The sequence below is a fragment of the Corvus brachyrhynchos genome, unplaced genomic scaffold (assembly GCF_000691975.1).
Source record: "Corvus brachyrhynchos isolate BGI_N302 unplaced genomic scaffold, ASM69197v1 scaffold101, whole genome shotgun sequence".
In the NCBI taxonomy this organism is placed as follows: domain Eukaryota; kingdom Metazoa; phylum Chordata; class Aves; order Passeriformes; family Corvidae; genus Corvus; species Corvus brachyrhynchos.
Genome location: NW_008237239.1, coordinates 16,832,748 through 16,860,470, shown reverse-complemented (window position 1 = coordinate 16,860,470; position 27,723 = coordinate 16,832,748). Strand labels below are relative to the sequence as shown.

At 43.8% G+C, this 27,723-nt stretch overlaps 1 protein-coding gene and 1 long non-coding RNA gene across 5 annotated transcripts in view; both read right to left on the bottom strand.

Moving 5' to 3' along the window:
* The window catches only part of LOC108445612, a 12,678-nt gene extending 7,439 nt beyond the window's left edge, over nt 1–5,239 (bottom strand). Inside the window, exon 1 of the long non-coding RNA XR_001860546.1 lies at nt 4,944–5,239. This is a non-coding gene — a long non-coding RNA (uncharacterized LOC108445612). The remainder of the gene's footprint in view (nt 1–4,943) is intronic.
* The window catches only part of LOC103612817 (acrosin-like), a 215,346-nt gene that overhangs the window by 181,720 nt on the left and 5,903 nt on the right, over nt 1–27,723 (bottom strand). The window contains exons 1-5 of one of the 4 annotated variants that reach the window (XM_017730049.1): nt 27,677–27,710; nt 27,153–27,395; nt 26,573–26,838; nt 26,158–26,303; nt 24,996–25,681 (exon numbers count right to left, since the gene is read on the bottom strand). The exons of 2 other annotated variants lie outside the window; for them this stretch is intronic. In XM_017730049.1, the coding sequence (XP_017585538.1) occupies nt 25,169–25,681; nt 26,158–26,303; nt 26,573–26,838; nt 27,153–27,352 (1,125 nt within the window). In that variant the 5' untranslated portion in view covers nt 27,353–27,395; nt 27,677–27,710 and the 3' untranslated portion in view covers nt 24,996–25,168. Of the gene's footprint in view, nt 1–24,995; nt 25,682–26,157; nt 26,304–26,572; nt 26,839–27,152; nt 27,396–27,676; nt 27,711–27,723 lie in introns of those variants that run through there. One more of the 4 variants, XM_008630529.2, reaches the window with a different exon arrangement.

Genomic DNA, 27,723 nt, shown 5'->3' with positions numbered 1-27,723 from the left:
AGAGAGCTTTTTCTTAAAAGCTCTGTGGCCAGTTAATGACTGTACTGGGCTGAAGTACTGTACATTTACAAAGGACTTCAGTAGAGATACTTTACTGATCCTTCAACCCCATTTTTGCATGGACAGTTCATTTTTCACAGTAACACTTCTGGCCAGTGGGGTTTGTGAATGAAATTAAGAGTATCTAAGGGGAAGCACTCAGGAATTTTGACTTGTGTTGTTTTCTTGATTGACTCCTGTATTTAGGGACAGAGCAGAAGCTGGTCTTGCTTCTCCACAAATAATATTGGAGTCCCAGCTTAATCATAGATGAGTGTGCTAAGGAGTAGGCTGCTTTCATGAAAGCAAATAAATACCTACTAGCACTGTCTGTATGGACTCTAGCAAATGGAAATGCAGGCAGTCATCCAAATAACTATTATCTTTTTCACTGCTGTGATTGTACAACTCAGTCTTTTCAAATTCTTTTTATCCTTCTCCTGACAACACAAGTTCTAAGAGCCATGGTCTTATTTCATCATTGCGCAGGATGATTGCATTATCTTTGACACTGAGTCTGTCATTATTCATGCTGAATAAATAAGCTAATGTGTTTATTATGAACAGTCGAAAATCTGAAATTCTATTATTAAGGCATAATTTAATATTGTATTAATTAAGGAAGCACCTTTAAAGTCTCATATGCAGTATTATCACTCAGAGGGAGCTTTAAAAAAATTAAACCAGGAAATTTTTCCTGGTTTAGTCTTGATTATTTCTTCTCGGCTGGTTTTAAAGGTCTGAACCTTACCCTCTGCCCTGGCTTTCCTCCCCCTGCCCAAAGGTGTCTCTCAAAGCGTATTTAGTGAAGGAGTTCACTATCTTTTTGCTGCTTGCTCTTTCTGAAGGTATGCAGGGGTGCTCTAAGGAAAACAAGGTGATGTGTGCCCTGTCACCAGTGCTGGATTTCAGGTGCATTCCACAGGGTTCTGGGAGAGAAGACTCACTACCCAATCCACACTGAGTCTAGTGCTTGGTCTCCCTGGCTATGCAGATCAGATCCAGAAGATTCCAAATACATTTTGCTGGCAAAAGCAGCCTTTCAGTGGTCTGTGTGGCCTGGAGAGGCAATTTCATCCATTTATTCACAAGGACACCTTTGTGAAATAGAGGTGTCTTTACCTCAGTGACACCTTAACAGAAAGGGCAAATTGATTTCCAGCCTGGGCTGGGAAAATACCGGGACCTCCTTGTAAGGATGGCTTAAAAGCAGCCAACTCCTTATTAATAAAGATGATTGCAATAATTCAATTGATATTAAAACACAGAATGATATTTTACTACTTGGAATGTGGTATTTACTGAAGCAGTGATTCCAGTCTAAATAGAACATTTCTGGAATCGTAATTACCCCTTTTAAACAAATTTTTGGGTGAATTAAGACATTTTATACTATTTCACTGTAAGTTTGTATTATACAAATTAACCTATTTGTTAATATAATTAAGAGCTTGATCCTCCAGCCTCTTTGATTCCTTTGGCAGCAGCAGGATCTTGCTTGGCAGTTATTGCACCAGCTAATGTAAATCAGGAAACATCATAAGAATTGCTCTGTCTTTTACAAGCATGTGCTGTGAAGTAAGACAGCCCTTTGTTCTGTTCTTTTTTTTCCTCTTTATTTTCATCTGTGATGGTGTTTTGATGTAAATGAAAAATGTATTTATTGTGTTTTTGAGAACTGGAATAGAAAGCTCCCAAAATAACAACAAAGTCTGTGGGAGAACTTTCTTCACAGATATCCTTTAAAACAAGCACCCTTTCATAATTATGCATTTATATCCTAAATTAGGTAATTTTATATATATACACACACACATTTTATTAAATGGTTGAAAGCTGGAATGGCAGTATTTACTCTGGGATTAAAGAAAACTAGTATGTGTGATGTTGGGGCATTTGTCAAAATGGGCAATTTTTATTCTTCCAGTGTTAAAACCGTGGCTATGTATTTTTAAATTTTTTTAAAAGTGTTGTAATCTGAAAATACAATGAAATAACATCCTTAAACTTTTTTTCTCGTCTGGTTGAATGTACTGTAACTGCTGCTTGTGAATAAATGGGAAAATACTAAGCTTATAGAAATCTTCATATCCAGAAAACAAACAGATTTTAAAATTGCTTTATTACTTAAGCAAGCAAAACCAACAGAGCTATGTTATTTATGAGCTAAACCTTGCTTTTTTTTTTTTATGTTGGGACTTTCAGGGTATTCAACCAAGGTTTCTGACCAACATCTTTGCCTTCCTTTCAGTAACAAAATATTTTTCTCCTGTAGTGTGTGTCCCCTCTCTACTTCTGTGGGAGACTCCATTCCAATGAGTGTGTATTTTGTATTGGCCTGTTTCCCTTCAGTTCTTGGCATATCTCTTCTAATTCTGTTGAGGCAGGCTTCCCTCATTTTGAGATATAGTATATTTCCATGTTAGCCCTTATCTATGGGCAGTTGTTCTAAATTCAGTTTTGTAGTCTATTGCACTGTCATAAAAGCTCTGTTCTGGCCTCTTTAGCTGAATTGCTTTGTTTGCCTCCCTGACAAATGCAGGTTGATTGTGCTGCTCTGTCCCCTTCAACCACTGCCTTGTGATTGTCTCTCATGGCTTTCATGTTCTCTTGCAATGATTGTCCCTTTCTGTCCATTGCTGCTGGTGGCAAAGGAAATCTGCTTAAATTATATGTGACTTTCAACTGGTTGTCCAGCTCCTGTGGATGTGATCCATAGCCAGTCATACATGTGACCTAGTAGGATGATGATGAAACCTTTGCTAGGCTTGCCAGATCATTCTGGAGCAAAAGTGAAACCTGGAATAAGTTAACATGACATTGAAAGCAAAAGCAATTTACTGGCCTTCATCAGTCGTGTGCCTTTTCTTAAAGAGAATCAATTCTTTTCACCTTTTCTTGTGTGCCAAAAGTGCCAATTTGATTTTTAATGTTTTCTTCTTCTGTAGCTCTCTAAATGTAGGCGTTGCCTTTGCTCTTCATTATAAAGAAAACTGCTACTATTGTCAGGAGTATTGCCTTTGTTTTACCACCTTTTCCTTGTCTTCTTTACAATACTTACTTTGACTCATCGTGCAAGTGTGGGTTTTTTCCTCTTAATGTTCTTTTCGTTGTCTCTTCAATAAAAGCAGGATGGTTTTGATAGTCTGGTCATGGTGGTATACCAATAATACAGTTTAGAAATACATTTTTATGTGTAAGTTTAAATTTTGCACTCTATTAAAATACACCCACTTTCTGGTTTTGCTATGTTAAACACACCTTACCATTGCAAACCAATTTTTGCCCTTTTTTACTTTTTCCTCTTCTTTCCCTCTCCCATTCCTGGTTATAATGCTTATTGTCCTGAATACTCCCTTTTATTCTGAACTTTGAAGGAATCACAGCAGCACCTGAATTTTTCCCAAAGTGAAGTTCACTATCCAAGTTCTATGGATGGCTTGATGTGAGTTAATCCAAGGACTATTTTGTGTAGTGTGGTCTGTGTAGAAGTGTTATCTAAGTAGTCATCCTGAGGTAGGAACACATGTGTTTATGTATATTTAAATTCTTTATGAACACTCTAACTGAATCAACTTCCTAAGAAAGTTTGATTTCTAAACGTGGGAAGGTAAAGTGAAATCAGGAGGGTTCCTTGGTCATTAACATCTTGGGGGAAAGCTTAGTGAAAGATAATTCAAAAGCTATGAACATTCCTATGGGTTCTACTACTTACTCTGCTGTACAGTGGAAGCACTTTCTATGTTAAATACTTTATTTGAACAGTGATACCTTGATGTGAGGATGTCACTGTAAAAGATTGTTACATTTATGGAGCTGTGTTGCTTAAAAATTTCCTCCAGTTTTTCTGTTCCTGATGTGATTTAATGTGCCAAAATGTAATTTCCATGATTGCTGAATCTCACTGGGGTTTTAATAACCATTAGTGAGAAATGACTTAAGGTTTTATGTACAGCTATATTTTTATCAAAATGAAGTTTGAATGTCTTGTAAATAAAGTGTATTTTTAAATAAACCTTTGTTCTGAGCCTGATGTTTGCTAGCAATAGGGAGCTTGTGTCTCACTGGATAATTTTAGGATCTTTGCATGAGTGAAGTTTGTTCTCAACCTGTGAGCTTGTTAATGTTGCAAATTTTGTATGTATTTAGAAGAAAAGGGGATCAGCACTCAAAAGCTTTTCTTCTGCAAGCAGCCTTGCATTTTGCCACATGGAGAAAGTTGAACGTGTATATTATGATTCTCACTCCTGGGTTTCATGACCTGAATGTGTGTGCTAGAAATGGGGTGAGGTCTAACACTACAAGTTTAGGTGCCGTTTTTGGAACAGCAGTCACAGAGATGCCCTCATATGTTTGTCTTCTTAGCATCAGTATTAAGTATCTGCCATCTGCTCCCTACCCTGTTGTGTCCAATTCTCCAGTTGTTCATGTCCCTACTTACTTTGTTAAGAATAATCAATAAGGAGGCTGTGGTCATGGTGCTTGGTTTGTTTTTTTTAAGTCCTTTGAGTGTGTCTGAGTGGCAGATGTTACATAAATGCTCCATAAGAAATGCAGCTCAGGTTTGGCCAATACGTTGCCTGTGCTCGTGTGCATGGTTGGTATTACTCGGCTTGTAGATGGTGGATGACTGGTGATTGGAAGACAGAACTGAAAAAGTTTTAAAGCCATTCCTGACAAAATTAAAATTACACATAGATTCATAGAAGGTTAAGGGGTTGGAATGGATCTTAAGCATTACTTAGTTCCAAACCCCTGCCATGTGCAGGGACACCTCCCACTGGGCCAGGTTGCTCAAGGCCTTATCTAACCTGGTCTTGAACTCCACATCCACAACCACCCTGAGCAACCTGTTCTAGTCTCTAATCACACTCACAGTAAAGAATTTCTTCCTAATATCTAACCTAAATTTCCTCTCTTTCAATTTGTACCCATTATTCCTTGTACTATCACTGCCGTTCCTGAGGAAGAGTCCCTCTCTTCAGGCTTCTCTTCAGCCCCCCTTCAGATACTGGAAGGTTGCTATGAGGTCTCTCCACAACCTTCTCTTCTCCTCAAGGAACAGCTCCAACATTCTCAGCCTGTCTTCCTAAGCAAGATGCTCCAGTCTTCCTATCAACTTTGTGACCTCCTCTGGACTTGCTCCAACAGCTCCATGTCCTTCTTCTGTTGAGGTCACCAGATTTGGATGCAGCACTGCAGGTGGGGTCTCACCAGAGTGGAGGAGAGGAGAATCACCTCCTTTGACCTTCTGGCCACGCTGCTTTGCATGCAGCCCAGGATTTCCTTTGCTTTCTGGGCTGCAAGCACCCATTGCCAGCTCATGTTGAACGTTTCATCCACCGTCACCTCCAAGCCTTTCTCCACACAGCTGCTCTCAATCACTTCTCTGCCCAGCCTGTGGGTGTGTCTGGGATTGCCATGACCCAGGTGTAGGACCTTGCACTTTGCTTTGTTGAACTTCCTGAGGTTTGCAGCGGCCCAGCTCTCTGGCCAGTCAAGATCCCTCTGGATACCATCCCTTCCCTCCAGCGTGTTGACTGCACCACACAGCCTGGTGTCACCAGTGAACTTGCTGAGGGTGTCCTCTATCCCAGTGTCCATGTCACTGACAAAGATACTGAATAGTATTGGCTACTACAGTACTGACCCCTGAGGGACACTGCTCGTCACTGATCTTCACTTGGACAATGAGCCATTGACCACCTCTCTTTGCGTGCAGCCATTCAGCCAGTTCTTTATCCACTGAGTGATCCATCCATCAAATCCATGCCTCTCCAATTTGGAGACAAGCATGTTATGCAGTACAGTGTCAAACACTTTGCAAAATCCATGCAGATGGTGTCAGTTGCTCTGTCCCATCCATCAAAGCTGTAACCCCGTCACAGGAGGTGAGCAAATTTGTCAGGCATGATTTCTGTTTTGTAAAGCCATGGTGGCTATTACCAGTCATCTCTTTGTTTTCCATGTGCCTTAGCATAGTTTCCAGGAGAATCTGCTCCATTCTCTTGCCTGGCACAGAGGTGAGACAGGCATAGATTTTGTTGAGAACCTCCGACTTCTCTTTGTCCAGGGTAGCCAGGTCTCCTCTTTCCTTACAGAGAGAGAAAATATGCTAAAGAGAAAAAAAAAAGTTATGAACAGAAAGAAATGTTGAGGGTTTAGCCTAACCATTATTGGTTGTACATGAAAATTACTGCAGCAATGCTGCCCAAGCAATCCTGGGATTATTTTACAAAGATATGAGATCATGCTCTGATCAATAATTGTTGAAAAAAAACAGTTTTAGGACAAGAAGAACAAGGGCTGATAGATTTGGACCATGTGATTTTAATCCTGACACCTTAGGAACAGTTTCTCTGTTGCACAGACTGACATAAAGCACTTGAAATTCAAGGACTTCTCTATACAGAGGCCCTCATTTTGTATCTCAGTCTTTCTGGAGCAGAAGGTATTTTTCCATCTTAGAGGGCTGCTACTGTTTTGATACTTTTCTACGCTCCAAGAAGTCACAGAAATAGGATGAGTTTGGGCTGGATGTGGTAGACTGTGCTTTTAAAACAGCTTCTAAAAAAAGTCCACAATTTGTATAGCTTCTTATGCATTCAATATTAATTTATGCAAAATGTTTACGCATTTTATGTTATATGTTTGCAATTACAGTTTGTTCTGCTTCCAAATGTGCAGTTTTAAATCCATACCCTTCTGCAAGGATGTTTTAGGTGGCTGCTATGGATTCCCCACAAATGGGTGCATGTCTATCTGCTGAGGGCAAGTGCTTTCTGATCTGGTGGAGATCTTGTTCTGACCCAAAGCTGTAGTAAGAAGTGAGGAAATAGCAGTGATCACAAATGGGGGATGAAGAGTCAGTTAAATTGTCTGGCAAATTTAGAATATATCTGGGGGGAAGTTACTGAATCTTCCAGTTAGGACAAGGTAGAGGTTCAGTAAAACAGAGTAGGAGATGTGCAATGAAATGCCAGTGGGAGCTAATGAGGTATTCTTCAGGGATGAGTAAGCCTCTGTCTCTTCAAGGACACAAGCTTTGCTCTCTGATTCAAATATGGAATTTATTGTTGAATCCTAGTCATATTTTACAGACAGAGAGTTATTTTGCTATAAAATGGTAGCCAGAAAAGCATAATTGCAATGCTTACCATCAGCTCTCTAGAGAGCTACCGGAGGTTTGTGGTTGAACTTGTCTCTGCTGAAGTTACATTGGCTGCCTGATGAAAGAAACACATATCTTGGTCAATACAGATAACAGGCATTTGAACAACCAGGAATTATTCTCAACTACTTGTATGTTGGTCAATTAATTATACCTGGGGTTATTCCCAGGCACAGGGAGCAGCCGGCACACAAAAGCTTGTACCTATGCTGGGAAGATAGTGCTCGCTTCAGGAGAGGGTGGCTCCCTGCTCATGACCAGCTCAGATTAGGCCCCTGACTCTGGACTGTACCTGGGCATGGAGAGCAGTAATTGGCATGGTCTGTGAAAGACTTGAACACCTTACTAATACAGATTATCATGGTTCATTCCCAGCTGTGGTTTAATTTGCCAATATTGGCGAGGCCCTTGGTCCCCGAGCCTCCACTCTGTTGTGCAAGGTAGCAGGACCTGCAGGTAGAAAAGGAGATGAGGCTGGTGGTGGTTTCTTGGGCTCAAGGGTGGAAAGGTTTCCTCTGCATCAGTGCACAGGGCAAGCTGAGAGGGGAGAGGCTGCCCTGATCAGCAGTGCAGTCAGCAGATAATGCTATCAATCCCAGCTCCTTGCATTGCTCTGGAAATGAAAGGTGCAAGGCAAGTGGCACGTTCAATATGACACTGCCCTTTGCTCTACCTCCTTCTGGTCCTAGGACATTCTTACTTTTTTTTTCAGTGTTCACTCATGTTTAATAAACTCTGTGTCTGTTTAACCACACACTGCTGACCACCCCGTGGTGAGGAGGTGGAAACAAAACTATGGTAAGAGGCTTCAGGGTATGTGTGGGGAAATGACCCAGTGATGAGTTTATACTAGTCATTGACACAGTAGGTCCACAGCCTAGAGGACAGAATATTTTGCAAGCAAAGGATTGCATAATTCAAGAGGTAGAAAAGCAACTTTTTTTCAATGAACACCTTAAAAATCAGTCTTGTAAAAAGCATCTGATGTGGATGAGCTGATCCACCAGCTGTAAACCAGGAAGAACTACAGGAAATGGGAAATCAGCTCAGTGAATGTTATGACATCTTGCAGAGCAGCACTCTGATTAGCTGTTTCTTTTCAGAGCTGCTGTATGAAGTCGAGATGGTAGCCTTTCTGCATATCCCAGTTTCCTTTGCCCAAACTGGTCACAGAAAGTGTTTTCTTATGGCTGGGCTTTAAGAGCCCAGCAGTGTGAAGGGTCTATGCAGTGACAAAACACGCACCAGCAGCACAGTACCTGCAGCTCTTTGTGCTGGTTGGTGCACACTTCAACCAGTTGCCCCCAAATGATTTTGCTGACATTGCCATCTGGGGAACACCCTTCTACTCATGAACTTCTCTGGTGTGTAATTTCTAAGAGTGTGAGTGTTCAGTGAGCCCTCTCTTGTCTGGGTGTAGCTTGATAGCTCATGACAGGCGGAGATAATCTCGGCCCCATGGCCTTTGCGTGGTGCTCAGAGGAGCTGCTCCCCAGCCCTTCCTGAGGAGGAGGAGGGTCCTGCTTCTCACCCACAGCCAGGCCAGCTCTGGGGGAGAAGACCTGTTGTGGATCTGCTCTGCACGTCTGTGCCTGTGCTGTGGCAAAGGGACGTCATGCATCCCCCAGGACAAACAACTTCAGCTGATGATGGAGAAGGTTTTGCTGAGGATTTCAGAGGGGGAAGAGTGGGAGCCTGGGGAGCTCCCTCAGCGGCCCCTACAAACCCTGTTCTCGGAGTGTCACTTGTGCTTTCCAGCATAGTTTCTGAGGTCATCTAGAAGTGGGCACCTTAGGTGTAGGCATCTTTCTGCCTCCTACTCATGATGCTTGTATTTGAAAGGAAGTGACTTCCTTGAAAATGTGTTGCAGCTTTTTTATAATTTCCCTTGATTCCTATTGTCTCCGCATACAGTTTTTTCATTTGTTTGCAGTAACTCCTACTTGCCTCTGCCCTTTATTATATGAAATATGGAATCTCGTTTTAACCAGCCAGCTCCTTACACTCACAATGACAGCAAGTCCATCTACCCCTAGAAGTAACACTGGCCCAACCTTTATGCCAATATGCTGGCATTGTGTGCCTGTACTGAAAAGAAAGGAAAAAGAAAAAGCAGAGATCCCAAAGTAATATTCTCCTAAGAGCTGTGAAATTCTACAAATAATGAAATGGATTATGCTTCCTCCTGGTTGTCAGGCAGGGTATTGCTCCTTCAAGAAGGAAACTGATCTTTTTGGGTTAGTGGTTGGGCTGACATGAAGGCTATTCCCAAAGCCTGCCTTTGGCAGACTGAGCATCAATGTCCTCGTGCTTCTTTGCCAGCCCAAGAACAAAGGGATTTGGCTCCTGATGCAGGAACACAGGAGCAAACTATCTGCTGGTGGAAGCAAGCAGAACTGTGTTGGCTAGAGGGAAATATTGGCTATTTTCACTAGCTGAAAATCTGTCCCTGTGCTCTGCTCTTCTCCACGTGACAGGGAACTGGGCTGCCAGCACGGCAAGGAGGGGTTTCACAGCGACTCAGCTGCCACCTTAAGGGCATGAAAATTTACTTTTCTGGCTACAGTGGGGATCTCCAGGGACCACGGAGCAGCAGGGCAATCACCCCCACCTCCTCCTGGTTCCTGCACATGTATATATGTATTATTTCTGGCAGAAGTCAAAGGCTTCTGCAAATTATTTTATATTTGCAACCCAACTAACACGTTAAGTTCCCTTCTGAAAGACAAACACTGTCTTCTCCAAGCACTTTGTGTCCTGGCCAGAGAATAATCATGTGAGGCAGCAGCAACAGGAGGCTGAGGGGAACAAAAAGGAGCCTGGCTCACAGAGGTCTTTCAAAGCAGTTGCTCACTTGGCCCAAGTGTTTGGCAGCGTGCCTGCGCCTTCTTTGAATCCAGCATCTCTGTCCAGCCTGCGCTGCGTGGGTCAGGGCAACCTTCTTCATATGGGACACACATAAAGCAAAAAATATTCTGGACAAATGTGGCTTCAGGACAAGGATCCATAAGGAAGAGATGTATGGAGTGTCTTGTAGGATGGAGGTTGTTTCCACAGCAAGTGCCAGCAGCAGTGGGTCTGATGAAGTGGAGAAATGTCTCATATTTAGGGCACATTGACATATATGCATGTATTTATTTTTGCATGCACACACATATGTAGGCACACACACATGATACTGACCATACATGGCCATATTTATTACCATGTATCAGCAAATGCAAGTTCTTGCTTTAATCACAGTGCCATACAAATACAGTTTACTGGGTATCCCTGATATCTTCTCTCTGGTGTCTCCTTCCTGCTTATCATTTTTAAACTGGACCAATTCAGTGTGTCAGGACATCACAGCTGTCCTTTAACTACCTGTGTGTCTGCCTGGCAGAAACAGCCAGCACCTAGAATCAGGGTTTTGAGTGTATTTGGTATATTTTCTTTACCATTATGGAGCACTGCCATGTGGATCCCAGCTGTATGAAGCACCTTTCTGCTAGGTACTGAAGCTGTGTCAAGGGCAGAGGCATAAAAAGAGGACTTCCATTGTCCTGGTGTTCACACTGATTTTCCCTGCTGGGGTTGATCTGGGTAGAGAGGAGCACAAAGGTGGTCTTTAAAAGTTTACTAGATGTGCACAGGAAGAAAGGAAGAGGGCATGGACAGACAAATAAAGTCAATCCCCCTGGAAAAGTCTTCCTAGTCCTTTGTTCAGTGGGTAGTTACTATTTCAACATGAGGTTTTTGGTGGCAACAGCCACAATCTGACCAGCTCTTATCACCCTCCACAAGCATGGGCCCTGCTCCACCTTGCCTCTATCTGAGGACTCCAAATTTTGGCCTGTCCAATCCCTTTGATTACTTTCCTTCTGCTTGCTCTTCTCAGATGCTTTCTCCCTTGCCATCCAGGGCCCCCCTAATCTCCTTTCTTCCTTGCCCATCTGTTCAGGGCTGCCAATCTCTCCCTCCCTAGCATGACACTGCCCAATTTGCAGCTGCTGTCTTTCGGCTTGGAGACCTTCTTAACTTGGTCCTGCAAAAAATCTAAAAGGGAGGCATTCGAAGTGACCAGGTCTGGGGCTTGAAAGTGCAGCCAGCTTCAAAACTAACCTGCTTTTTACAGAACTGCTGTTCAATTGTATACCTAGACCCAGATATTGAATATACATTGCTGGCCAAATTTCTCTTTTTTATTCAGAACTGTCAAGGGGTCAGAAAGTTTGAAGATGCGAAAACCCACCTTAGTTACTGTGGCTAAGTTGAAGTGTTTTTTAACACTACTACTACTTCCACCACCACTAACATGAAAAGAAAGGCTGTGGTGACTAGTTCCAAGCAATTTGGAGAAGAGAATCAATACAAAGATACTCTGCAATATTGCTGCTTAAGGAAACACTTGTGAATCCTCAAAGATTTTGTGGGAGACTATGTAAAATCAAGGGTATGGGAAGTGTTTGGCTTGACTCTTTTCCGCAGTGCACCTTCAGGGTCACACAGTGACACCAAGACAAAGCTCCTTCCAGCTGACGAGTGTTCTCCCTTTGGCAAACACCACGGATAACCTCAAGATCATCCTTGAGTTCCTGCTCATCCACAGCACTGACAAACCACCTCTTTTGTAAATCTGTTTTTTGTCTTATTTGAGACCAGGCTAGCTAGACTGCAGCCAGCTGGGCCTGCCATGAGGCTGACCTGTGCTCAACCCATTCCTGCCTTTGCCACTTTGGTCCATCTGCCTCCAGCAGGAGTGCTCAGAAAAACCCAGAGCATTTTCTGAGGCATGATATTTCTCAAGACACTGAGAGCATTTTAGAGCACTTGGGGTGATCATAAGGCCAAGAAGAATGCACTTGCATGTATCTCTTGTTCTTAATTTGTTGCTCAGAGCAGGGAAGAAAAGAGGGTGTTTGGGTTCAGTGACAATAGATGTTTATTCGTGCTCTACACTCAGCACTATGTGCTTTAGCATAAACCTGCTGACCCCTGGGGAACTGGCACTGTCATGATAGCAAGCAGACATTATGAGTAAATGCCTACAATAACCTTTCATATGGTGAAAGATTTCCAAGGTTTACAGCTTTGAACCTGTTATCCTCTACCAGAATAATACAACTGTATTTACAAAGTGATAACAAGGGCACTTCTGTTGAGATAAGCAATTTTTCTTGTATGAATGATTAAACAATTCTGACTAATTTGACTGCCATTATACATCTAAAGAAAAGAAATCTAACAGATCTTGAGCAAAGATTCCAGGCCCTTAACCTTTCAATCTGATTAATTAAAAATGAAGGTCAGCTGATTTGAAAGACTGGTGGTTAATTAAAAATGAAGTTCAGCTGATTTGGAGGACTGGTGATTCCACCTTTACTGAGATCATGGGCACTGCAAGACTTGTGGGACTGAACCTCATGAACTTCCACTGTGGCACCCATCATGGCTGTTTGTTTTTACTGGCTGAACCAATGACTCCCTTCTCTCAACTCTTTTCTTTTTAATTCCCCCTCTCCTTCGGGCTTTCAGTGATAAGAGTATGTCAATGAGGTTGACTTTTGTTTGTCCAGCTGAGCATAGTAAAGGAACCCTCTGAAGTCCTGTTTGATCACATACTAGGGGGTAAATATTTAAAAATGTTAATCTATATAGAAATATCCTGAAGTTTATTACTCTAAATATTACTAATTGTTTCTTTACTAGGAGAGCACCTGAGAATGAAGGTCAGACCCCTGTTTTGCCAGATGTACTAGAAACATAAAATGGGTGGCACTTCTGAGCCTGAAGAGTTTAAAATGTAGACCAAATTCTCAAACTTCTGGTTGATTTGAGAATTTTTTGATGTGAATTTTGCTTTCAGTGGTGTTTGGTGTGATTAGCTAAACTAGCTATGGTGAAAAGCATGTCAGGAGCATGTGTTACTGCTCCTTCTTTGTTGTTTTGTCTTGACTTCAGCTTTAGTGATACTGAATCCAGTTACAAGTTAGTACATCAGGATTTATGCATGTAGCTCTATTTTAATCAGCAGACTCATTGATTTCAATGGTTCTATAAATAGCTTAGGCTTAATAAAGGGGCTAAGAAGTTAATGAGTCTACAGCTCTGAAAGGAATGCTCAGACTGGCTCCCAGTCCTGGTGCCTATATCAAGCTCTGTGCTTCACCTGTGGTTTGAAAAAGGAAGTTATCTGGTCCTTGGTCACAGGCCTGTGGCAGTCCAGGGGTGATATCCTTTTGTAGGTCTTAGATTGGCAATATAATTCAATTAATGCTTTCCAAGAAGTATTTCAGGAAGTCCTACATGAAAAGTAACAACGTTTACTTTTATGGAAATCGTGCTGGAGTTGTCTGGGAGCAGAGGTCTGTACTATCAGGAATGTTATTATCTGCCTGAAGCAGTTCCTTTGTTTCTTATCTGCTTATCACACTGTGCAGCCAGAAATCTCCTTTCTGTCAGCTGTACACAGAACAACTTAGGCATTTATTTTAAACTGTGTGGGTTTCTTGATGAGCAAGTAATGAACAACCTAGCCTGCTTTTTGAAAGCATGCACCTCTTCTATTACATTGCCCAGGGATCAGAAGCTGTTCCGTGTAAGAGAACTATACATTTACGTGGTAATTCCCTCACATGTCTTGCATGATCCTGATGAGCTGCCCTCCCCTACAGCAGCAGTGAAACTCTTGCATCTCAGAATGGAATAAAGTAACTTAATGTATACTGAATCACACTTTAGTTTTCATTCAACAGGAAAAAACAGAATGAATGAATTGCTGTTATCTTAGTGAAGCCTTTGGCTGCACATGAATCTGTCTGGGCCTGATGCAACTAAGCAGGGTCCAGTTCAGTGCTTGCTTGAGAGACAGTAAAAGTGGCCTGCTTAGACTTTGGGTTTATTTCTGAGGAATGGAGGGTGACTGTTATCTCTTGTCCCCATCTCCCATATATGCCCAAAATCCCCTGGGGGAAGGTGAGATGTCAGTAAAACAGAGAAATCATATGGGAATTCATACTAAATGGTGGGAAGATAGAGGGCTGAGTCAGACTTCACCTTTAGACTTGAAGATCAGCATAATCTCCAGAGCCATTATGTAAGAGCCTGGCTCTAAGTGTTGCTCTCTTTGCTGTGACAAAAGACAGAGATGCAGGCCTGATAAATATTGTATTGACTTAAATCTTTCACTTGCTCTGGCTTCATATTGATGCTGCAAATGGAAATAATTCTGGTTGATGCTGGAATAAATCAAGGTAGGGTCTGCGCCACAGTATCTCGAATTCTCAGTAACAAGTCTAATCTCAATGGCAATAGATTTAAAATCCTAGTGAGTTTACTAGGTACTGGATCGTGGTCAAAGTTAAAGTTTTTGATGACTCGTGGGATTTTGAGCTCAACAAAGAGTTCGTTCTTGAGTCAGTAATAATTTGTAATAATGATTCATAGAAGAGACAGAAAGTGGTGGTCAAAGGTGAGATGAATCATATTGCCAGTGAAGCTCCATTTTGCTACTGATTCATGCCTTCCTATGCCAGAAGAAAGAGTAATTTACATTTGCACTCTCATAGCTGCATTACATTTTCTGTAATGCAGCTATGAGAGTGGCTTCAGGAAAATCTACAGCTTTTGAACTACCAGTGTTTTGCAAACAATAGCATTCCCCACTTGTTTAAAACCAGCATTTTCTCTTCTCATTGCCACTCCTAAATATACTCATGGTTCTCTGCCCTTCTACATCAACTGCACACAAACTGAGACTGGCAGTGCTGCGCTGTTGATACCACTGCTGTTCCTCCAGTGCTGCCAGGAGGAGCTGCAGCATGGAGCAGGCTGCGAGGTACCTGGAACTGTGCTAGCTGCTGTCCCTCTGCCAGGATGGGCAAGGTGTCATAGTATTTCCTCCTTGCTCTTCATTTTCATCTCGTGATTTGAGGTGCTGCAGGCTAAACTGTCACCTGTGTCTCATTGCCATCTGCAGTACTTCAGCTACAGAGGCAGTCAGGTCTCTGCTAACACTGCTTGAATTCAGCCTGTTGAAGATCCAAATTCATTGAGGTCCTTACAGGGAGTCACACGTTGCTGTCCCAGAGACTGGGAAGTAGCTTTTTGGGTTTTTTTGGATGTGGGAGGGACCTCTTGCTGGACTCCTGACTCATCCTTTCATTTAAGTCTGTACTGCAGGGGATGCATTTGTTCAATTTGTTCAGGTTACTGTGTGCTAAGACCCCCTCCCAAAACAGCAGCATTTATGTGTGTTCAGTACAAACAATCCCAAAGTAATAAACCCAAATATTTCATGATGTTATTAGATAAAAACAGATGAAACAGCATAGGGGAGGAGACTGGTGCTGGTTGTCTTAGGCTAACAAGTACATTGTGACATAGTATTCCTCATACAAGGAAATTGTAATGAATAAACCAGTGACCTTAGGGCTGTCTTTCAGGTGAAATATGAAGCAAGGTTTAAAGTATATAAGGGAAGATCTCTGAACAGTACTGATCTTCCTCCAAAATATGATTTAAAAATCTAGTTAGTGAAATTTCTCCTGCAGAAAAAATATCCTTTAGTGAGTTCATTTGCAACATTATACCTAGCAAACAGAAGCCTACAAGATTACTTAATAATGTATTTAATAAACCATTCTGGTTATTAGTGGGCTGAAAATGGGTGGTGTTAAAATAGCACTTATTGGAAGAAAACTAGTGCTGCAAATACCTAAGATGAACACAACAAATTTCAAGTCTGAAAATCATAATAAATGGATCAGCCAAGGTGGTCTTTCTTAAATTAGATCTCGGTCTCAAAGAGGATTGCTTGAAAGAACTCATTTCCCCTTTGCCATAGGGTACAGGGTTTTTTCAGATATCTGCCCATTTACCACTAAACTCTGAGTTAAAGCATTTTCAAGATACATTTCTGCATGATGTGACTAAAATCTAGGAGATGTAAATGGTCCTAGGAAGGCTATTTTATATTTGTTTGCTGCAGACTAATGATCACTAATTGCCAGCAGACTGATGGGGCATAGGGATGATGGAGTTAAGATCAATGTGCGGGGAAGACTGGAAGAACGAACTTCCAGAGAAAGTGAGAGCTTTTCCACAGTAAAAGTGGTAAAATATTCCAAGTCATAGAATCACAGAACATCTTGAGTTGGAAGGGACCCACAGGGGTCATCCAGCTTCTGGCCCTATGCAAAAGAATCCCTGCAAACATTATCCAAACACTTCTTGAACTCTGTCAGGCTTAGTGTTGTGACCACTTCCCTGGGGAGCCTGTTCCAGTGCCCAACCACCCTCTGGGTGAAGAACTTTTTATAATATCCAACCCAAACCTTCCCTGACACAACTTCCCTCAGGTCCTGTCACTGGTTACCACAGAGAAGACCACAGTGCTTGTCTCTCTAAAATAAAGGTGTAAGTATTAAAAAGCAGGACAGAGTAGAAAAAAAGTATTTCAAAGTCTGGGAATTACTTAAGGAAGAAGTATAAGAAATATTAGCTAAAGGCTATATCATTTTTTTTCATTTAAAACCCTTCCTCCAAAAACTTTTTGAAATTATTTTTCTGAACATTCCTCTGCTTGTGGCTGCCTACCTCCAAGCTGGGAGAAAACTTGGCTGTTCCAAAGGCCAAGCACAATTATAAGTTAAAAAGTAAACCAGACAAACCCCCCATCCCAAACCCAGTTTGTTTAATTATGGGTACTTCAAATATATTTTCTTGCAGTATGTTGAAATTAATTTTTAGCCATTTCTTCCCTGATATGCAACAAGTCCTTGTTTCTTTTCTGCTCTAGAAAATAGCAGATTAGTTGTTACCGTTCCTGCATGCAGGCACAAAGATAGCAATGCCTGTGACACAGGTACCCACATTTTAACATTTGAGATATTTTAAGTAAAAGTGAGTGACATGGAAACTAAAGAGAAGTTCACCCAGGATAATTAACAGTTGAACTCAATAGGTCTCATGACTGTAATACACAAGAATTTTCCATTGCACTTTCTCCTCTACAACGGACATATCTGATTTTCTTTATAGGTTATTGAAGTATCACTGGCCAGTCATAAAATATGACCTCTTTTCCCTGCAAGGAAAGGAATGTCCTGGACACAAATTACATGCATCTTCTGATTGCAGGACACACCACCGCTTCTGAGTCTTCCCTGGAGGCTCTTCTTTCTACCATGCAGGACCATTCTCTATGTTAAATTTATCTAGCACAGTATCAGGGCCAATCTAAAGTGGAAGTGATTTCCCTTGCAGGAAGTATTTCTTAGTTGAGTAGATAAATGTTAAGAAAGAATGGAAAATTACTTTGCTGTAGCCAGGAGACGTGGTGTAGGGATTTGCAACTAGAAATCAATGCTGCGGAGCCTTTCTTAAAAAAAAAAGTTACTGTTTGCTGAAAAAGACCAGCAAAGCAGAGGCAGAATGAGACATTTTCTACCAAACAGCAAGATGTCATGACAAACACTCTGCCTACACAGCAGTTCCATTCGGATCCATGACGCAGATCCCGGAGCCCATTTGTGCAAGTCATTGGAGCAATCTGGTGGCAGTGAGTTTGCTGCTCTGCTATCAGCCTTTCCTGGTGGCCATTGGGTTCACCTTATGATTTGAGTTCACTTATGGGGTGGTTAACAGCCTTTAAGAATTCGCTCTTTGTATGTAAGGATGGATTGTATACCCTGAACTCTCCTAATCTCTGAATGCTATAAATGGTTCTATGCCCTTGACACGCACAGGTTTTTTGCAAACAAGGCCCATTCAGTGCTCACATTGAGTGAAGGCACCAGCCTCTGGGCTATCTCTCTCCATGGGTTCTTTATGTCTTCCTAGGCCAGAGATCACCTCTGGGCCACTGGCAACATCCACTTGACCCATTCCTGCCTCCTGTTGTTATCATTCCCCAGTGCCCCGAATGAGATCAACCTCTCCCTGTATGGACAAACAACAAACCATTTGCTCCAGGGTCAATTTCAGTCCTCACAACTGGTCTATTTTTCTCATTTTAGAGCTGTTTTCACCAAAACTTGTGAGCACAGCTCCTGAAAAATCAGTAGCAATAGCAAAGTTGCTAGTAGATCTTTTAATATGCCTGGTGTTTCACACCTTGCACAGAAAATCTGTCCTTGGGTTGAGTTTTTATCTGCCTTCAGTTTCTTTTTGTTCTTATGTCCCTTTCATTGATCTAATTTTAAAATTTTTGTTGTGGTTTTGAGGCTATTCATGCTTTGCTAGCAGCTTGAGGTACTGCCTGCTTGGGTATGTTGTGAGCCCTGCAAGGCTGAACAGCCACAGTAAAGAGGGAAGGATCCCTTAGCCTCCAGGATATGTAGATGTGGCACTTAGGGACAAGACTTAGTGATGGACCTGGCAGTGTTAGGTTTACAGTTGCACTTGATGATCTTAAAGGTCTTTTCCAACCTAAATGATTCCATAATTCTGTGATGTGCTTGCTTCAGCTTTTTCAGTTGGTTTTTCTCCCACCAGGAGCACTAGAAGCCTTCTTTCTCCCAAATGAAAGCTGAAGCCACCCATGAGTTTGTTAGGTGGGTGACTTAATAAACCCCTGCAACAAGAGGAGACTTGCCATGATTTAGTGCCTGCTGCTGGCACTGAGGTTTGTACAAACAGGACTGTGAAATCCAAGGGCTCAGTGCTGCCTGCACCGAGGTGAACAAGATCCTTAAGGGCACTTTAATTTCCAGACAGCAGAAGCTTTATCCCCTTGTGGGACTCTGAGACTAATTTTTGCATTTTACACTTCTTGAAGGAGACTGGGAATTTTACAAGATGAAGAGCTGCTGCCTCTTTAGTGAGTTTTCACTCAAGCCTTCCATTTGTTTCAGTGGGCTGTAGACATATATATTTATCCCACCTCGTTTAACTGTGCTCCAATGCCAGTTTGTAGCAGTCTTTTATTCTGAGGTAAATTTTAATTGCAGATGTAAAATAGCTTGAAGGACTGAGTCGAATAATTTCTTCTCATAAACCAGGCAAATAAACACCCATCGTGTAGCTGAGCTGTTGCTGAACCATAACTACCTTTCAACATCACAAAGGCACACGGCGGCTCGCAGTGTCGTGGTTTGATTGATAGGGATGGGGATGCTGATAAAGAGGTTTGCCTGCTGCGCAGCTGAGCCCTATGGAAATGGTCCCTCTAGTGGGCACTCGGAAAATTGGTGGTGGTGCTGCTTGGCGCTGCGAGGAGCCTTAAGGGGGAGTGAATGAATGAAAAAGTTGCCCAACATTAAGGAAAAAAACCCCAAACAATAAAAGAGACAGCCATATTTTCTTAAGCTTTACCACTGAAATAAGATTTTAAGGTAGTTGTTCATGAGAAGTGGTAAACATCACCAAAATGCTCATTCAGTGACTTTTACAAAACCCTTTAAAACAGTTTTATTTAGATTTTTTTTTTATTGAAATAATGAGGGCTGTTGTTATTTCTTCCTTAAGGTGAAAGCATGAAGTCTTTTTATGGAAACAACTTTTTAATTTTTCAAGAGATTTCAAAAATGTTTCCAAGAGATTCAAGCAATTTCCAAGCAGGAAACAAAGCCAGGATTTGTGCTCTCATTGCAGGCACTACATGCTTCTGGTCCATCATATGCCTCTCGTCACTGTCATTACTCATAGCACCTCTTGTTAAGAGCAGGGCATAAAACATCGGGCTTGCTGGCCCCACTAACACAGAGGTGTGCACTGCCTGGGCATGTAATATATGACATCCCTGGTCAGTGTCTCAGGGAGGTCTCAGGCGTCTGTTATCTTTAGCTGCCTTGAAGAAATAATTTGTAGCGAACATTTTCTTGTTGCTGTTACTGTGACAAACCTGCGCAGGGCAGCCCTGCGCCAGCCCTGGTGTTGTATAGCTCCACACTTTCCTGAAGGATCAACAGTGTAACCCTGTGTTGCACCAAGTGTTTCCTTGTGTAAGGATAAGTCTGACAGCTTTTGGATAAACATCCAGGTGACCCTATGCCAGCACTGGATCACAGCTCCTGTTCCCAGCCCCTCCTTCGGCTCACTGGAAGAAGGGATGGCTGTAGATAGGAGTTATGCTACCAACATCTGGTTTCTTTTGGGTTTGTCCTCTATCTCCTTTCAACATCTCCTATGTCTAACTCCAGTGCTTCCCTTCCCAGGTCCTCCATCCCAGAGCTACTCTGTGCCTCCCACTCACTGGGGTGTCCTAAGCAAACAGTGGAGCCTGCTCTGCCAGGTGAGTCACAAACCCACTGTTTTCCTGACCTGATGCAAATTCCTGCCTCAACCCAGCTGGGTGCCTGGCCAAGGGCAGACCTCTTGACCTGTGCTTCTCTGAGCCACATCACTAACAGCTATTTTCAACTGAGAATTTAAAATGTTTTTATCCTCAAACATCTCTGCTTTCAGATTTGAGATGTAAGAAGGAGGTGTTTGTGCACCAGTCAGGTACTCAGTGGCAATTTCATTCCCCTATGTGTGGCTACACAGAAGGTGTGTGCTGATAAGTTGTGCCACTCATGAATCATGCTTGTCCATGCTGCTGCTCCATGAAGCTTTGGTAGAAGGGATCAATTTATGGAACTATATGGAAGCTTCCATGTATAATCCAAAAAATATTTTTATTCTCCAGATATGTTCTTGTGCTCTCTCATTGGATGGTGTCTCATTTGGGCCCTAACATAGAAATGCTCTTGCTTTTATATTCCCAAAATAGAAGTTCTCAATGAAAACTGACATGTACTTGGGGGGCAGGCAGAAAAAATAAAAGAGATGGAGGCAGAAAAGAAAGACAGTACCTCGTACCTTGAGGCTCTGTGGTGACTTGATGTCATTGCAAAGCCTTGTGTTTCCTGAAATTTTAAAGCAATTTCAGAGAGAGATCAGCGTGGTTTTAAGTAAGAGTGGAACAGTTCTACTCTTGTGGGCAGCATGCAGAATTCCACTCCTATGCATTGAATATTAAATGCTTCAGAATACAGATGTTTGAAGCTCTGACAACACTTGTAACTTTCCTTGATGTCATACGTGAAGCTAATATCTTGTGGCATTTTAGTTTGGGTTACAATCATGCCTGAGCTAAAGGAATTTGGCATGTTTGTGATTATGGAGTCACTGAAATGTATGGCATAAACTCTTTGTGGTTATTAATCACAGGATAAATGTTTGGATCACTTATTTAAACCACTATTGCATTAGAGAAAAGTGTTTGTGGAAAAATGCTTGTGTTGCAAAGAACTACTAAAGTATTCTGTCAAGTTCTGACTTCAACACACTGGTAAGAGTACAGTTCCAGTGTGCAATGGAGTTCCCCACTCTCTTGTCTTTGTAGAGAGGATTTTTTTTTAGATTTGGGATTTTTTCCTCTCCTAATCTGTTTTTCCAAGGTGCAATGGAAACCAAGGGCTTCTTACGACTGTTTTAACTGTACTTAATTGGAACCATTTTTGCAGACATTATGCTGAATTCAGCTTCTCATAAAAATCCTGTAGATGATATTCCATGCCACAGACAGCAAAACAGTGTGAGTTCAGGCAGCAGTGTCTTATAGTCAGGCAGGATAACAACTGACCTCCTCCCTCCATCTCTGGGCAGGGGCATCTTGCAGTGATACTTTCAAGCAGAACATGGCTTGCAGGTGGAACATGTTGGTTTTGTAGAGATTGCTCTGTCATGTGTGGAGATTTTACTGTTTCGCTACATGTTGTTCTTCTATTAACAAATGTGCAAGTTTAGTAGCAACTTTTTACTGGAAGGAACTGTATCAGGTTTTGCACAAGTGGGTTTTGTGTTTGGGACTCAAATTCAGGGAAGAGAAAGCCTAATGTCCTGTCTTGAACGAGTAAAATGAAACCCAGTAAAGTTTGCAATGCATTGCCTGCTTATCTGAAGACTTGTAAAATTGACTTCTATACAATCTATTTTTGCAAACTTCAGTGGCCTTCCAGTACCTGAAGGGAGACTATAAGAAGGATGGAGAGAGATTATTTACAAGAGAATGTAGTGACAGAACAAGGGGGAATGACTACAAACTATATTAAACTAAAAGAGAGTAATTTTAGATTAGATATTAAGAAGAAATTCTTTACTGTGAGGGTGGTGAGGCACCCTGGAACAGCTTTTCAAGAGAAGTTGTGGATGCCCCATCCCTGGAAGTGTTCAAGACTAGGTTGGATGGGGCTCTGAACAACCTAGTCTAGTGGAAGGTGTCCCTGCCCACGGCAGAGGTTGGAACAAGATGATCTTGAAAGTTCCTTCCAACCTAAACCATTCTAGGATAGATTACCCTTATATGATATGCAGCCCTAAGTAATCAGCGTTAATATGTTAATTAATGTAATGACATGTTTGTGCTAAGGAATAATGATGCCCAAACTCTGTTCTTTGATTGTTTTGAGTTGTATACAGTGAAGAGGAAGTGAAAGCAATTTATGCGATTATGTGGATGGTGTAAACGATCAGAACTGACAGACCATGATTTCGAGGGAGTGCTGTTATATGCTGCAAATACTCTTAGGCAGGCAGTCGACTCCAGTGACCCAAAGATCCCACAGACCAACTCAAAATACATCACCCACAGGGTTTTCCTGTGGTTGAGAGTTTTTGTTGGGTTACTGTTTTTATTTTTTTTTTAATGATAGGTTATACCCTGGCAGAACTAGGGGTGCAGTGTAACCTTGTAATTGGCAATCACAAAACTCTGCCCTACTTTCTGAACTGTCAACAATGTACTCATCAAATGCTCCCAAGGTTGCCAAAAAGTGGAGTTGATGTGGGGATTTTTGAAGCACTGGTGAAGTTTTGGTTCCAAGTACAAAAATCAGCTTAGTTCCAAATTTTTATATATATATATATATATGAATTCCTGGTAAATATTTTCAATGAGCAAGAGTGTTGCTTTGCAGGGTTGAGGATGAAAAGTTGCAATGCACTTCTGAGCACAGGTGACAATCTACTCTTTGAAGGTTTCATTGCACTCAGATGACCAGAGTATTGGAAGAACCAGATTTGCAAATATCAGGCTCAAGACAGGGCAGTTTGGCAGAGCAGCCTTGTGGGTAGCTGGAAGAACTCCAGGGAACAGACTCAATTTGGGCTAAGTGTTAGCTGAGTAAGGCATGACTAATAAGATTTTTTTAACAAAGCTTTTTTAGAATCTGTTGAAACCATCTATTTCCCTTGAAGAAAATCAAACATTAACAAGTTTTTCCACTAATTCGAAAATAAAACCCATGGTCTCACATTTAGCTTGTGTGGTGGGGAAACTGCCTACAGTTCACTTTGGAAACCTTTCTAGGATTTAATAATCATCAGTGAATTGCACTACTTAAGTCATTAAGCATTCAGCTGTTCTGCCATCTCGATGTACAACTGGGTGTCTGCTTTTCATGTCAGCTGGGGTTAGAATGCTGGAGAACAGAATACTGAATTAATTGAAGAATTAGCATAGATTAAATTGCACTTGTGTGAATTGTAAGTGATTTGGATGAGAAGCTGGAAGTGTTTACTGGGGGATGCAGCAGTGTGGGGAGTGGGCAAGGGCTTTAAATGCATGGGGGCAGGAGAATGCTTTGGGTTGTGTTACTTCTTGAGATGGAGAACAGGTGGAATTTGTGCCATGGCATGAATAATACATGACATAATATTTTTTTTCCTTTTCCTCCAGTGGCTTTGTGTTTTGGTACTAGGCATAATGCAAAGGGTGACTTTCACTGAGTACAAGTGTGTTTTAGCAGGCTATTGATTAAGGCTGTAACAGTATTGGTTTACTTGGTTTAGACTTAGTAGGTTCTGTAGGTATAGGGCCAGGGGGAATGGTTTTAAATGGAAACTGTAGATTCAGAGCATATATAAGGATGAGATTCTTCACGGTGAGAATGATGAGGCACTGGAACAGGTTGCCCAGAGAAGCTGTGGATGTACCATCCCTGACTGGGCAGGGTGGAGAGAAGCACTGAGCCAGGCAGGTGAGGGACCACTGGAGGTGTGGGACTGCCACCTCTGGTACTGCGGGAAGAGGAAGGGCTCGGCCCAGAGCTGGGGTCTGATCTGAGGGAAGCTGGGGTTACCACACCAGTACCAGGTGGGAAGGGCTGTCTGGGTGAGAGATAAAGAGGTGGGGCTGGTGCTTAGGCTGGCTGCAACCAGCTTGGTTGTGAGAGCCTTCGGCTTCCCTCATCCCCAAACGACCACGAGGTGTGGAGTCTTGGGTTTGCTTATGCTTGATGAATGTCACAGCTCAAGGTGTGCTCCATGTGTGGGATTTTTAATTCTCTCCCCTAACATTTCCTCTTTTTATTAGGATTTTTAGAGAACAAAGGGCATTTCAGGCACAAGTGAGATGTGAAAATTGGACCAGATAAATGAAAAAATACAAGTAATAGCACTGGTATCTGCACTGCAAAGCACAATGCCTATTTTGCCACTGAGGAGAGGGGGAAATGACAAGGAGGGAGCAGTAGCAGTGTTGTAAAAAAGCAACACTCTTCTCACAAATGGTTAATATGGGAGGCATTTATCTTGAGTACAGTGAGGCAGTATAATGTCTTGTAGGAATTTTCAACAAATAGTGGAGCCTTAACAAAAGTATTTTCCTATCCCCTTGCTAGGCTTGATGTACCAGGTTCCTGCAGCCCATGGTGGCTGAGAGCACTCTCCTCTCTCCCCAGGCATTGGGGATCTCTTTGGAGCCACTCTGTCCCTTTGTGCCCAATGGCTCCTTCTGCAGGTGCTGAGTGTGGCAGTCCTTGCCTTGCCCAGGAGTTGGAATTGCACTGAAAAGCTGATTCACTTTGAGCATAGTAATTTTATTTCAACAACTAAATCAACTGCAGTGTTTGCACGCACACAGGAGAGGATTGTGGTTGGGACAGAGCAGGTTTATGACACTGAGGCTGCCTTTGGATCAGCAGGCATTGCCCCAGCAGCAAATGGTTGCAGTGCACTCCAGTGTGCCCTGGATCCTGTCTGTCCTGTTGCTCAAGCTGTGTTTTGTCCAAGGACCTGATGAAGGAGCTTCTTCACCTTAGTAAAAAACTCTACCAGCTTGTTGAGTGGAAATGGGCAGGAGCTAACCTCACCCGATGGTGTTGGTTTTGGCCATGGCATAGGAGTGGGGGGTGCTGTAGGCCAGGGCTTTTGAGAGGGGATTACTGTTGGCCATGGCTTATGAGTGGGAGGTCGTGTTGGCCATGGCTTATGAGTGGGGGGTAGTGCTGGCCAAGGCATTTGAGTTGGGGGTCGTGTCGGCCGTGGCTTCTGAGTTGTTAGGTGGGCGGTCATAAAATGACTCCAGGCTTGTGATGTTGGAGAAGCCCTTCCAGCTGTGTTTGCGCCCATCTGGACCAGGATCCAGTTGTAGAAGTGCTGAGTGGAGGTGTAGATTCCAGGCTGCTTTGCTCTGGCGCAGCCTCTTCCCCAGCTGGTCACTCCGATGACCCACCAGTAGTCAGCGTTGTTGTCTTGGCACATGAGAGGACCACCGCTGTCACCCTGCAGGGGAGCAGACAGGATTAAGGTGGTGTTGGGTGGTCCCTGTCAGCACTGGGGCTGTCTGCTTGTCTCCCACAGCCCCTGCCAGAGCTGCATTCCACGCAGAGCAAGGCTCTGCTCATCAGGGGCTGGAGCATCCAGAATCCCGTCTGCAAGAGGCTTGGTGTCCTGTAAGGGTAGTGCTCTCTGTCCTCTCTGCACAGGGCTCCTGGATGTGCAGAGGATGGATATTCGGCACCTGGATCTCTGGGTTGCCAAGAACACTAACTGGGCTTTTGGGGATTTCTGGCCAGAAAATGGGCCCTGGGCAAGCAGGTGTGGCTGGGGAGTGTGCGGGAAGCCCCCACAGCGGTGGGGAGCCGGGGCTGGGAGGGCGACTGAGTGGCCGGGCAGAGCAGGCCCTGGGCTGTGTTGGGGCGGTGCTGCCCGGGCCGCCCGCGCTGCTGGGGGCTGAGGGGCTCGTGGCACGCTCCTACCTGGCAGGTGTCGATGGTGCCCTGTGGGTAACCAGCACACAGGTTGTGGGTGTGGATTTCCCCTGCGTACCAGCCGCTGCTGTTGCAGAGCTTAGTATCGATGAGCTGGACCTTGGCCTCCTGCAGGTAATCGCTTGATTTTTGAGCTGTGAGCAGAGCAAGGAATAAGCTTTAAGCACCTCCTTGTCCATTCTCCTCTCCTGACTTTGGAGGGGGCCTGTTCCTTAGGGCTTGTCTTTGCCTCTGCAGAGGCACTGGGGTGCTGGGTCCCTGCTGCCTGCCTTTGGGGACCAGAGCAGGTCCATCTCTGCAGAGGCGTACGTCCCACAGCCTGACTTTGGCCTCTGCTGTGGGGAAGCCCAAGCTGTGTCCCCAGTGTGCTGAGCTGGCTCAGGAGTCTCTCTTGGGAGCTCACCTCTTGCAGCAGTGGCACCCCAGCCAGCCACCCAGCAGTTCTTCAGCTCTGACACTCTCAGCGTGGCGTCGGGCACACAGGCCAGCTGGATGTAGGGGCTGCACTGGACAGGATGGTCCAATTCCAGCAGGGCAATATCGTAGCTCATGTCACCGTGATTGTAGTACTGGTGCATCACCACTTGCTTGATACTGCGCATTTGTGCCCCAGGGCCTGGCTGAGTTAACTGGGTGGCTCCGATCAGCACGTACATCATGCTGATGTTACTGGAAGGCAGATGGAGAGAGGGCTGAGAGGGAGCAGAGCCATGCACCACAGCAGCCCAGCAGCTGCCAGACCTCTGTGTGGCATGGCACAGAGGGAGCAGTGCTCTGGCAGGTGTGAGTGCCCTCCCACGCCTTAGGGTGGGGGAATGTTGATCTGTAGGCTGCTAGGAAGCCTTGGCATCAGCCCAGGCTTCTCCTGAGCAGCGTGGTAGCTGGGCTGACTGAGAGCAAAGGGGATGGGAGTAGCAGATGGTGCTGCCAACAGGGCGCCTGCTGGTGCTGTGGGGATGTCCCCATTCCTTGCCCCTTCTTACGTGATGTCGTTGAAGCAGTGGGCTGCTGTGAGGACCCACTGAGTGCTGATGAGGGAACCTCCACACAGATGGCCCAGGTCTGGCATCCATGGATGCTGGATGCTGACCATCCAGGGCCAGGCTCCTGGCAGGGCACCTGTGCCACCCACGACACGTGTCATGCCATAGTCATAAGCCACGTTGCCGTAGTAATAATTCATGAGGCCATAGTCAGATATCACAGCTCGGAGTCCGCAGGTCCCTCTGCAAGCAGAAAGTCATTTCCATGCTGCTCCATGGCCTGCTGTAGATCAGACTGAAGCTCAGCCCTCTGCCCTCCCCACAAGGGCTTGCACGCACAGCAGCCCAGGGAATTCCATGGGGGGTGCGTCTGTCCGTGCCAGCACCTGGCTGCTGGCAAGGAGCTGAGGCTTGCCCATGGCGGGTGGGAACTCGTGGCCCGGCCGTGGGGGACAGGCAGGGCCCCCTCCAGGGAAGGCCCCAAGTGTTGGCCTGGCTCCCTCCCAGGGCCTGGGGCCACTTACCCACAGTTGTCCCATGTGCCGTGCGCCAGCCCGGCAGCGGTCCACAC